The sequence below is a fragment of the Hyla sarda genome, chromosome 4 (genome assembly GCF_029499605.1).
Source record: "Hyla sarda isolate aHylSar1 chromosome 4, aHylSar1.hap1, whole genome shotgun sequence".
In the NCBI taxonomy this organism is placed as follows: Eukaryota; Metazoa; Chordata; class Amphibia; order Anura; family Hylidae; genus Hyla; species Hyla sarda.
The window spans coordinates 103454739-103467280 of record NC_079192.1 but is presented as its reverse complement, the minus strand read 5'-3'; the positions used below and the strand labels follow the sequence as shown (position 1 = coordinate 103467280).

General features: G+C 45.6%; 1 protein-coding gene across 4 annotated transcripts in view; it reads right to left on the bottom strand.

Moving 5' to 3' along the window:
- The window catches only part of LOC130368332 (protein FAM169B-like), a 77025-nt gene extending 64746 nt beyond the window's left edge, over nt 1–12279 (bottom strand). For 2 of the 4 annotated variants that reach the window (XM_056571851.1, XM_056571847.1), the window contains exon 1: nt 12088–12279. In XM_056571851.1, the coding sequence (XP_056427826.1) occupies nt 12088–12193 (106 nt within the window). In that variant the 5' untranslated portion in view covers nt 12194–12279. The remainder of the gene's footprint in view (nt 1–12087) is intronic. The other 2 variants (XM_056571850.1, XM_056571849.1) reach the window with 1 other exon arrangement.
- Between the last annotated feature and the right edge of the window lie 263 nt (nt 12280–12542).

Below are 12542 nucleotides of genomic sequence, written 5' to 3'. Positions count from 1 at the left end.
GACACCTCTGTTTTGCGAGCGAGCAAGCTTAGCTCATTTTGTGTAGAAACCTCTACAGGGCAATAAACAGAATATACCCATTCTAAATATCTGTACTGAACATTTTGGGGGAATTTATCATACCCTGTGCAGAATTGTGCAAACTTTTCCAACCAAAATTTTTTGGCAAAGTGAGTATTTGTTACAATTTGCTTGATTTTGCCACTTTACACTGGTTCAGGAAATTATAAATTTCCGTGTTTACTAAACATTGCCATCAACACTTAATATTATGTATTTATTATCTAACGCACATCAATGCCAATTTTCTGTTGACCTATAAATAATATTTGCATTGACTTATTATAAACGTCACATTCTGATGTCAGAATCAGATGACTAAGGAAATGAGTAGTGCAATATGGGCAACGCTCATCTATTCCTAAGGAAGACATGTAGTGCTTCTTGTCTGTCTAAAAATATGCTATTCACCAGCTGCAGTGTGTGTTATATAGTTTTATGGTTATCCAGAAATTAAAAAAACAGAGCTAATTTCTTCCAGAAAAAGCACCACATTACCTATAATGTAACTGAGCTGCAATATCACACACAACCTGAGGTCAGATGTGGTGCTGTTTTATATGGAAAATCCTAAAAAAAATCCTTTAAAAAACTGCCACTAGGTGTCTCCTTAGTTGTCCAAAGCCTGTATGGCTTCAGATGATGTCATGCCTGCTGGTTAATGCCTCTTCCCAGTCTGTGAATATGAGACTGAGCAAAAAAATACAGAGCAATATCAAGCTATAAAACTAACAAATAATAAAAATAAAGGAAGGGGTGGTTTATCATGATGGGGGCAGTGAACTGGGAGGATTATAAAATTTAACAAGATCATAAGGGGTACCGTATTTTCCGGCATATAAGACGACCCCCAACGTTTACAGTTAGAATATAGAGTTTGGGATATACTCACCATATAAGACTACGCCTCTACCGTGATACGGTACCTTGCCATTGTTCCCCACACTAGGTTGTCAGCATAGTTCCCCCTACATTAGGTTGCCAGCATAGTTCCCCCACTGTCAGGGAACGACTATGTATATTACCGTATATACTCGAGTATAAGCCGAGTTTTTCAGCATGATTTTTCGTGCTGAAAACACCCCCCCTCGGCTTATACTCGAGTGAACTCTCCACCCGCAGTGGTCTTCAACCTACGGACCTCCAGAGGTTTCAAAACTACAACTCCCAGCAAGCCCGGGCAGCCATCGGCTGTCCGGGCTTGCTGGGAGTTGTAGTTTTGAAACCTCCGGAGGTCCGCAGGTTGAAGACCACTGCGGCCTTCGACATCATCCAGCCCCCTCTCTCCCCCTTTAGTTCTGTACAGTACTCACCTCCGTTCGGCGCTGGTCCGTGGCTGCAGGACTGTCCGGAGAGGAGGTGGTCCTGCGGGCTGCTATCTTCACCGGGGAGGCCTCTTCTAAGCGCTTCGGGCCCGGCCCCAGAATAGTCACGTTACCTTGACAACGACGCAGAGGTACGTTCATTGCCAACGTACTTCTGCGTCATTGTCAGGGCAACACCTCTATTCCGGGCCGGAAGCGCGGAGAAGAGGCCTCCCGGTGAAGATAGCAGCCCGGAACCACTATCCCACCGGACCACCTCCTCTCCGGAGGTGAGTACTGTACAGAACTAAAGGGGGTGAGAGGGGGCTGGATGATATCTAAGGCCGCAGTGGTCTTCAACCTGCGGACCTCCGGAGGTTTCAAAACTACAACTCCCAGCAAGCCCGGACAGCCGATGGCTGCCCGGGCTTGCTGGGAGTTGTAGTTTTGAAACCTCTGGAGGTCCGCAGGTTGAAGACCACTGAAGGCGGATGATGAGAAGAGGATGATGAAGGGGGGGTGTGGGATGATGACAAGAGGATGATGAAGGGGGGTGGGGATGATGACAAGGGGATGATGAAGGGGGGTGTGTGGGATGATTACAAGGGGATGATGAAGGGGGGTGGGGATGATGACAAGGGGATGATGAAGGGGGGATGTGTGGGATGATGACAAGGGGAAGATGACAGGTGATGATGATGAGGGTCTGGATGATGACAGGCGGTGATGATGATGAGGATGTTAATGACGGGTCTGGAGGATGACAGGGGGGGGATGATGTATTTCCCACCCTAGGCTTATACTCGAGTCAACTTTTCCTGGGATTTTGGGTTGAAATTAGGGGTCTCGGCTTATACTCGGGTCGGCTTATACTCGAGTATATACGGTATGTGTTTTTACGCCACTGCACTTAAGCGCAGGAAGGGACTAGTGCCCAGTTGTTGATCCATTGTTTAGGATGGATGGGGAAGTAGGCAGGGAGAGTCTTTTTAGGGTCAGGTAGGGCTCACTCTCCCTGTCCCCCAGTCTGTCATGACACCAGCCTTTAACTTGTCAATGTCCCCATTGTGGAAACTAATCATAAAAATTGACAGAACATTTTTAACAGTGGTAATTAACAACATTACCCATGAAAAAAAAAAAAAAAAACATGGAGAGAACATACAAACTCTTTGCAGATTTTCACCTGGATGGTGTGTGAAACAAGGACAAATGTTATAATATCATAGGCACTGTTCTGGCCACAATCCAAAACAACAACAATACTACACACAATCAGCATAGTTCCCCACATTAGGTTGTAGTTCCACCACATTAGGTTGGCAGTAAAGTTCCCCTACATTAGGTTGGCAGTAAAGTTCCCCCCACATTAGGTTGTAGTTCCCCCACATTAGGTTGTAGTTCCCCCACATTAGGTTGCCATTATAGTTTCCCCCTTATCAGGTTGTAGTTCCCCACATTAGGTTGGCAGTATAGTCCCCCCCCCCACATTAGGTTGTAGTTCCCCCACATTAGGTTGCCATTATCGTTTACCCCTCATCAGGTTGTAGTTCCCCCACATTAGGTAGGCAGTATAGTTTCCCCACATTAGGTTGTAGTTCCCCCACATTAGGTAGGCAGTATAGTTTTCCCCACATTAGGTTGTAGTTCCCCCACATTAGGTAGGCAGTGGACCCCACAGACATACAGCCTTCAGCCACATACAGTGTATGGCTGGAGGCTGTATGTCTGTTTACTGCCCCACTTCAATGGTCCGACCACCACTCCTCCGGTGGTCGTTGCACCAAAGATGACGTGCTGGTAACTTACCATGGTCGCTGCTCTGTTCTGCTGTTGCTAGGGGCATCAGTGACGTCCCGGCATGCGCTACCTCCCAGCAGCCCCAGAAAAAATCTGAATTTTTCAGGGATCAGTTCAGTTTTGAAGTGAATTTGAGGGTCTTTATGTTAGAAATCCTGCACAATGGACCCCATAATAAAAACTGCACCCCTCAAAGTATTTAAAATGACATTCAGAAAGTTTGTTAACCCTTTAAGTATTTCACACAAATAGCAGCAAAGTGGAGGAGAAAATTCAAAATCTAAATTTTTTACACTAACATGTTCTTGTAGACCCATTGTTTTCATTTTTACAAGGGGTGAAAGGAGAAAAGCCCCCCAAAATGTGTAACCCAATTTCTCCCGAGCAAGGGAATACCTCATATGTGGAAGTAAAGTGCTTGTTGGGTGCATTAGAGGGCTCAGAAGGGAAGGATTGACAACGGGTTTTTGGAGAGAGAAGTTAGGTGAAATGGTTTTTGGGGGGCATGTCACATTTAGGAAGCCCCCATGGTGCCAGAACATCAAAAAAAAAAAAAACACATGGCACACTATGTGGAAAACTACAACCCTCAAGGACTGTAACAAGGGGTATAGTGAGCATTTACGACCCACAGGTGTTGCGCCCGCAGAGCACTTTACACCCACATATGGGGTATTTTCTTACTCAGATGAAATGATGTTACAAATCTTGGGGAGCCTTTTTTTCCTATTACCCCAAGTGAAAATTAAAATTTGGGGCAACACCAGCATTTTAGTGAAAAAAAAATAATACAAATTTTCATTTTCACTTCCAAATTTAACGAAAATTTGTCAAACACATGTGAGGTGTTAAGGCTCACTGCACCCCTTATTATGTTCCTTGAGGGGTTTAGTTTCCAGAAATAGGGTCTAATGTTGATGTTTTGTTTTTTGCGTTTATGTCAGAACCGCTGCAACTATCAGCCACCACTGTCCAAATCCCCAATTTAGACCTCAAATGTACATGGTGCGCTCTCACTCCTGAGCCCTGTTCTGCACCCGCAGAGCACTTTACGTCCACATATGGGGTATTTCCATACTCCGGAGAAATTGCATTACAAATTTTGGGGGTCTTTTTTTCCCTTTTACCTCTTGTATTGGGCAACACCAGCATGTTAGTGTAAAAAAAATATATATTTTTTTTACACCAACATGCTGGTGTAGACCCCAACCTTTCCATTTCATAAGGGGTAAAAGGAGAAAAAGACCCCCAAAATTAGCAACGCAATTTCCCCAGAGTACGGAAATACCCTATACAGAGGGGCAAAAAAGTATTTAGTCAACATACTATTTAGTAACAATTGTGCAAGTTCTCCCACTTAAAAAGATGAGAGAGGCCTGTAATTTTAATCATAGGTATACCTCAACTATGAGAGACATAATGAGAAAAAAAGAATCCATAAAATCACATTGTCTGATTATTTAAGAATTTATTTGCAAATTATGGTGGAAAATAGATATTTGTTCAATAACAAAAGTTCATCTCAATACTTTATATTATACCCTTTGTTGGCAATGACAGAGGTCAAACGTTTTCTGTAAGTCTTCACAAGGTTTTCACACACTGTTGATGGTATTTTGGCCCATTCCTCCATGCAGATCTCCTCTAGAACAGTGATGTTTTGAGGCTGTCACTGGGCAACATGGACTTTAAACTCCCTTCAAAGGTTTTCTATGGGGTTGAGATCTGGAGACTGGCTAGGCCACTCCAGGACCTTGAAATGCTTCTTACGAAGCCACTCCTTCATTGCCCGAGCGGTATGTCTGAGATTATTGTCATGCTGAAAGACCCAGCCACATTTCATTTTCAATGCCCTTGCTGATGGAAGGAGGTTTTCACTCAAAATCTCACAATACATGGCCCCATTCATTCTTTCCTTTACACGGATCAGTCATCCTCGTCCCTTAGCAGAAAAACAGCCCGAAAGCATGATGTTTCCACCCCCCATGCTTGACAGTAGGTATGGTGTTCTTTGGATGCAACTCAAGCATTATTTCTCTACCAAACACAACGAGTTGAGTTTTTACCAAAAAGTTCTCCCAGTCCTCTTCTGGATCATCCAAATGCTCTCTAGCAAACTTCAAACGGGTCTGGACATGTACTGGCTTAAGCAGGGGGACACGTCTGGCACTGCATGATTTGAGTCCCTGGCGGCATAGTGTGTTACTGATGGTAGCCTTTGTTACTTTGGTCCCAGATCTGTGGTTTTGTATGTTTTCCATTTTCTAATAATTGTTCCTCCAGTTGATTTCTTCACACCAAGCTGCTTGCCTATTGCAGATTCAGTCCTCCCAGCGTGGTGCAGGTCTACAATTTTATTTCTGGTGTCCTTCGACAGCTCTTTGGTCTTGGCGATAGTGGAGTTTGGAGTGTGACTGTTTGAGGTTGTGGACAGGTGTCTTTTATACTGATAAGTTCAAACAGGTGCCATTAATACAGGTAATGAGTGAAGGACAGAGGAGACTCTTAAAGAAGAAGTTACAGGTCTATGAGAGACAGAAATCTTGCTTGTTTGTAAGTGACCAAATACTTCTTTTCCACCATAATTAGCAAATAAATTCTTTAAAAAATCAGACAAAGTGATTTAATGGATTTTTTTTTCTCATTCTGTCTCTCTTAGTTGAGGTATACCTATGATGAAAATTACAGGCCTCTCTTATCTTTTTAAGTGGGAGAACTTGCACAATTGGTGGCTGACTAAATACTTTTTTTGTCCCACTGTATGTGGCACTAAACTGTTGTCTTGAAATATGACAGCACTCCGGAGTGCGAGAGCGCCATGCGCATTTAAGGCCTAAATTAGGGATTTGCATTGGGCGGACCCAGATGCAAGCATGGTGTTAGCCACCAAAAATACCCTACGGCAGTGTTTCCTAAACAGCCTCAAGCTGTTGCAAAACTCCTGGCATGTCTGGACAGTCAGTGGCTGTTCGGAAATGCTTGGAGTTGTTGTTTTGCAACAGCAGGAGGCTGTTTTGGAATCAGTGCCGTATGAGATGTCTTACATTTTTCTGGGGGGGGTGTAGCTGTGTAAGGGTGTATGTATACGTAGTGTTTTACTCTTTATTTTGTGTAGTGTTTTTAGTAGTGCTGGGCGGTATACCGGTTCATACTGAATTTTTTTTCCCTGCACGATATGAATTTTTCCCATACCGCAATACCCCCCCCCCTCGAATGAATGAATTATCAGTCACAGCGTCTGTCCCCACATCTTGGAACTAATCATATGTGACCCACGGGCACTGTTCAGCTTCTCTCCCACCCCCCCCCCCCCCCCCACCCCAATGAATTATCAGCCCCCACATCGGGGAACTAATCATATGTCACTCGCGAGAACTGCTTCTCTCCCCCCCTCCCCCCCCACAAATAGTTATCAGCCGCTGCGCTGTACTGTACTAGCCTGTGCCCGGGCTGCAAAAATAAACAAAATAAACTTTACCTCACCTTCCTGTTACCGGCCTCACGGTCCCTCCGCTGAGGTCCTGGGATTGGGAACGTCACAGAGCCGTCAGCCTATCACCAGTCGCAGCGATGTCCCACCTCAGCTGGTGATAGGCTGAGCGCACTGTCATGTAAGGAGCCGACTGGCTTCTTACATGACAATGCGCTCAGCCTATCACCGGCTAAGGTGGGACATCGCTGCGGCCGGTGATAGGCTGACCGCAGCGGAGGGACCGTGAGGCCAGTAACAGGGACGTCAGAAGGTGAGTTAAAGTTTATTCTGTTTATTTTTGCAGCCCGGGCACAGGATAGTACATCGCAGTGGCTAATAATTATTTGGGGGGGTGGGAGAGAAGCTGCGTTCATGGGTAACATATGATTAGTTCCCCGATGTGGGGGACAGCGCAGCGCTGGACCGATAAACCAGGGGTGGGGGGGGGGAAATACTGCTAAATACCGTGGAACCGCCATAACTTGCAGAAATACAGTGATACACATTTTTGGTCATACCACACTCTAGTTTTTATGGTACATTCACACGGGCGGGGGTTCACAGCGAGACTCCCTATGGGAGTTTGCATGCTGGGAGTTGTAGTTTTGCAACAGCAGGAGGTTTGCCACAGCTCACTGACAGACCGTGCATGCTGGGAGTTGTAGTTTTGCAACAGCTGGAGGCACACTGGTTGGAAAACACTAAGTTAGGTGTTTCCACACCAGGGTACCTCCAGCTGTTGCAAAACTACAACTCCCTGCATGCAAAGACAAAGGGAATACTGGGAGTTGTAGATGTGTGTCTCCTGCTTTTGTGCATGCTGGGAGTTGTAGTTATGCAACAACAGGAAGCACAGCCCTTACCTCCTGCTGTTGCTCTCCCGCGCCTCTCTTCCTTTGCCGCAACCAGTTCTGGGGCCCCGATCCCGCCACCAGTCCTGGGGCCCCGATCCCGCCGCCAATGCTGGGGATCATGAGCCCCCGCTGCCGGTGGACACTAGCAAGAACCCGCTCTCGCCCTCCAAACTAGAGGCGGAGCAGGTGCCCTTAGTGACACCGCCCAGCAGGAGTCCTGATTCTTCGGCCGGTAGCGGCTGATGAATCAAGGCGATCGTGAGGTGGCACCAGTGCCACCTCACTCCTGTTGGGCAAGGGTGATTGGTGCTGTCTCGGACACCACCAATCAACCTTATCTTCCGTGTCATCGGAGACCCGTATGACGGAATCGCCGGTCTGAATTGACATGGGGACTCAGGACCCCCCAGGCATTGGCACAGGATGCCTGCAGAACGATTTCAGCAGGCATCCCATTCAATTCAGTGCCAGGTTACCAGGCGTGAATGGAAATCGGTCCTTAAGTCCCAGGACGCGAGGGCGTACCTGTACGCCCTTCCTCCTGGTGGGGTTAAGGACAATGGGGAGATCAAAACCTGTGTAGAGGAAAAGTTGACCAGTTGCCCATAGCAACCAGATTGCTTCTTTCATTTTTTTTAGAGGCCCTTTCAAAAATGAAAGAAGCGATCTGATTGGTTGCTATGGACAACTGGCCAACTTTTCCTCTACACACGTTCTGATAAATCTCCCTCAATGGACGTAAATGTACATCCTGGTGCGCTAGCACGTAACTGGGTACTATGATTAGAATATTTTTTTGTATATGATACAGCAGGTAAAATAAATAAGATTTGTAATTTACTCCCTGTAAAATAATGTCCTTTTATGTCACTTTCATGGCCTTATAAATCTGTCGACTAGGTATCTCCCTTCTGGTCCAGACTGCACATACTTTGGCCTCCTGCTGGACTGGCAGGAGACCAAACTCAGTAAGTGCAATCTGGCCATAGGCAGTGAATAGCACTCGCTCTCCCTGTTTCATTCACAGGTAGAGAGCAGTTGCTATAAAAAAAATTTAATGACAAGGTGAGGAACCACCACAATGACTAGTTACCCATGGCTGTCTTAAACTATGATTGCTCTGATAGGTCCGAACTTTTCAGAGTAAATCATAGTGTTGCAGGACCCTGAGTCCCTGCACCTGTTTTTTCTGCTTGTTGTTTGGGCAGCATAAAACATGTTCCCTTTAAAGGGTTACTATAATTATAAAAAGCTTTGACATATTGCCCATAGGTCATTGCTGAGACTCGATAAGTTTGCTTAAAAGCTGGGGAAGTGTGCAGCACCGCACTCCCCTCCCCGGCCAGCCGGCAGATCCAACCTGTTTGCAACACAGACTTAGGCTACTTTCACAGTGCCGTTATGACACAGCAGTGTGACTCACGTCAGGGGAGCCGGGAAGAATAGTGGGAGAAAAAATACTGCTTGCGCCATCTTTTTCTCCCACTATTCCTGTAAAAAAAAAAAATGGCATGTACAGACCCCATAATAGTAAATGGAAACCGTTGAGACCTGTCACGAGATCGGCCGTTAAAGACACACACACAAAAAAAGAGAGAGAGACAAACGGCCATTCTTGACGGGGCGCAATTGCAGTGTGAAAGGGGCCTTACATAGGAAGAAGGTTGGATTTGATTGATAGAGGGATTGAGCAGCATTGCTTATTGCTAGCAATCAGAGGGTCTCAGTAGTGAGGGCTGCTGCGATCAAATGTTTTGACATGCCTGGGCATTATTTCCAACTTTTTTTTTGTTTTAACCCCTTAAGGACTCATGACGTACCGCTATGTCATGAGTCCGCTCCCGATCTATAACGCGGGGCCACGGCGTGGCCCCGCATCATAGCGGGTCGGGCCCGGCCTCTAACAACGGCCAGGACCCATGGCTAATAGCGCGCGGCATTGATAGCGCTGCCGCGCGCTATTGTTGAACGCTGCATCTAAAGTTAAAGCATGCCAGTTAGCTCAGGAAGCTGTTCGGGATAGCCACGGTGAAATCACGGCATCCCGAACAGCTTACAGGACAGCAGGAGGGTCGCTACCTGCCTCCTCGCTGTCCGATCGCCGAATGACTGCTCAGTGCCGAGATCCAGGCATGAGCAGTCAAGCAGCAGAATCATCGATCACTGGTTTCCTATGAGAAACCAGTGATCAATGTAAAAGATCAGTGTGTGCAGTGTTATAGGTCCCTATGGGAGCTATAACACTGCAAAAAAAAAAAGTGAATAAAGATCATTTAACCCCTTCCCTATTAAAAGTTTGAATCACGCCCCTTTTCCCATAAAAAAAAAAAAAAAGAGTGTAAATAAACATATGTGGTATCTCCGCGAGCAGAAATGTACGAATTATAAAAAAATATTGTTAATTAAACCGCACGGTCAATGGCGTGTGCGCTAAAAAATTCCAAAGTCTAAAATAGTGCATTTTGGTCCCTTTTTACATCAAGAAAAAATGAATAAAAAGCGATCAAAATGTCCGATCAATGCAAAAATGGTACCGCTAAAAACTTCAGATCACGCCGCAAAAAATAAGCCCACATACCGCCCCATACGCAGAAAAATAAAAAAGTTATAGGGGTCAGAAGAGGCCATTTTAAACGTATACATTTTCCTGCATGTAGTTATGATTTTTTCCAGAAGTACGACAAAATCAAACCTATATAAGTAGGGTATCATTTTAATCGTATGGACCTACAGAATAAAGATTAGGTGTCATTTATACCGAAAAATGTACTGTGTAGAAACGGAAGCCCCCAAAATTACAAAATTGCGTATTTTTTTTCCAATTTTGTCTCACAATGATTTTTTTTCTGTTTCGTCACAGATTTTTGGGTAAAATGACTGATGTAATTACAAAGTAGAATTGGTGGCGCAAAAAATAAGCCAGCATATGGATTTTTAGGTGCAAAATTTAAAGAGTTATGATTTTTTTAAAGGTAAGGAGGGAAAAACGAAAATGCAAAAACGGAAAAACGCTGAGTCCTTAAGGGGTTAATGATAGTAACCTTATAAGGCTGGGTTCCCACTGTGGAATTTCTGCCAGAGATCCAAGCCGGAGGCACTAGGACCGCACGGACTGCATTGCCATCCCCATAGATGCAATGCATTTCAGAGCAGATCTCACAAAAGATCCACCCAGAAATGCATTGCCGTCTATGAGGACCGCAGTGCAGTCCATTCGGTCTTAGTGCCGCCGGTTAAATCTCGGGCAGAAATTCTGCTCAGAGATTCTGTAGTGTGAACCTAGCCTAAGGGGTTACTCTTTCACATTCTTGTTATCTGCACATCAAAGACATCTACAAAATATGTTTTGTTTTTTTTACTAAGGCTAAAACTTTTATTGTTGCTTCATTCTCACCCAGACTATTGTAACTCTTTACTAATAGGCCATCTTTTCTCTAAACACTAATGTCTAATATTTAAACCACCTAAACTGTAAAGTGCTGCAGTATGTGTTGGTGCTATAAAAAAAAAAAATAATACTAATATTATCCAGCCTTTCAAAATGAGGTGAATATGACAATGCTGCAGTACCTTACACTAACACCACTGAGGCTGTGTTTACACTTTGTTTTCGCTGCATTTTTAGCTTCGATATGTGAAGTCCAATGAAACATAGTAGTTTGCAATTGTTGGGGAACACTGATGCGTGTGTTGCAATTGTTGGGGAACACTGATGCGTGCGTTGCAATTGTTGGGGAACACTGATGCGTGCGTTGCAATTGTTGGGGAACACTGATGCGTGTGTTGCTAGAAATTTAAGCAGAACAACTGAGGGTACGTTTACACATACATAATGTACATGTGAATGCACCCTGATACCATATACAGTGTTTATAAACCAGGGTGCCTCGAGCTGTTGCAAAACTACTACTCCCAGCATGCCTGGACAGCATTTTGCTGGGAGTTGTAGTTGGAGGTTCACTGGTTCGGAAACACCGCTATATGCACTGTGTCACTTCATTTCTTGCGGTTAGAGGAACATAAGGGCAGTTGCCCATAGCAACATATAAAATTCCAGCTTTTCAAAAAAATAAAATAAAAAAAAACGCTTTTGAAAAATAAGAGCACTCTGATTGTTGCTATAGGCAACTGCTCCCTCATGGTTTCCATCCAGCACCTGGCAGCCAGTCCTGACAATTTACAGGACCTTCCATAAGGTCAGGCTGATTAGTGTTCCTTTAGCTGCACACATAGAAGTACCAGGGCTGTTACACAGACAGCAGATATTTAGAGTTGCCCATAGCAACAGGTTTTCTACTTCTCATCAATAACAGCTGTAAATAGAGATTTGCTATAGGGAAAACTACAACTCCCATAATGCACACAGTCTGTGGCTATTAAGGCGTGTTTGGCATTCTGAGAGCCGCAGGTGTTCTACATGTAGTAACTGGCAGCAGCTTAACGTGTGGCCCTCCAGCTTTATAAGTCCCAACAGAAGAGACATAGGCCTGTAACCAGGCCGTGGTGCTGATAAGCGCAGCGTGTGGCCGTGTGTACAGGGCTGACGTATAACCGCAGCCCCCAGCCCCTCCAGCGTCCCGTCCCCCTCACACAGTACCTCCTGCCCGCACAGCGGTGGGACACGTTACGCTCGGCCGCTCCATCATATCCTGCCGCCCTCCTCCTCCGCCCCCTGACACTCCCCGCCAGTCCGGGGCTGCCATAGGCCGAGGCTAATCCCTGACTTAGGACGCGGTGTGAGGCCCGGGGGAGGCAGGGATGGAAGTTGGAACCGGTTCCTTTTGTGGGAAACTACAGCTCTCACTATGCCCAAAGAGCCATACACAATACTGAGGGTTGTAGTTACATCAACACCTGAGGTGTCTGCCCTACAGTGCAATGTCCATGTAATGTGATAACTGGCAGGTGAAGTCAGAGGGATCTCAGTCACACCAGCCCCCATAGGGTGCAGGTATAGGTGGTCACATACCCCCATAGGGTGCAGGTATAGGTGGTCACATACCCCCATAGGGTGCAGGTATAGGTGGTCACACACACCCCATAGGGTGCAGG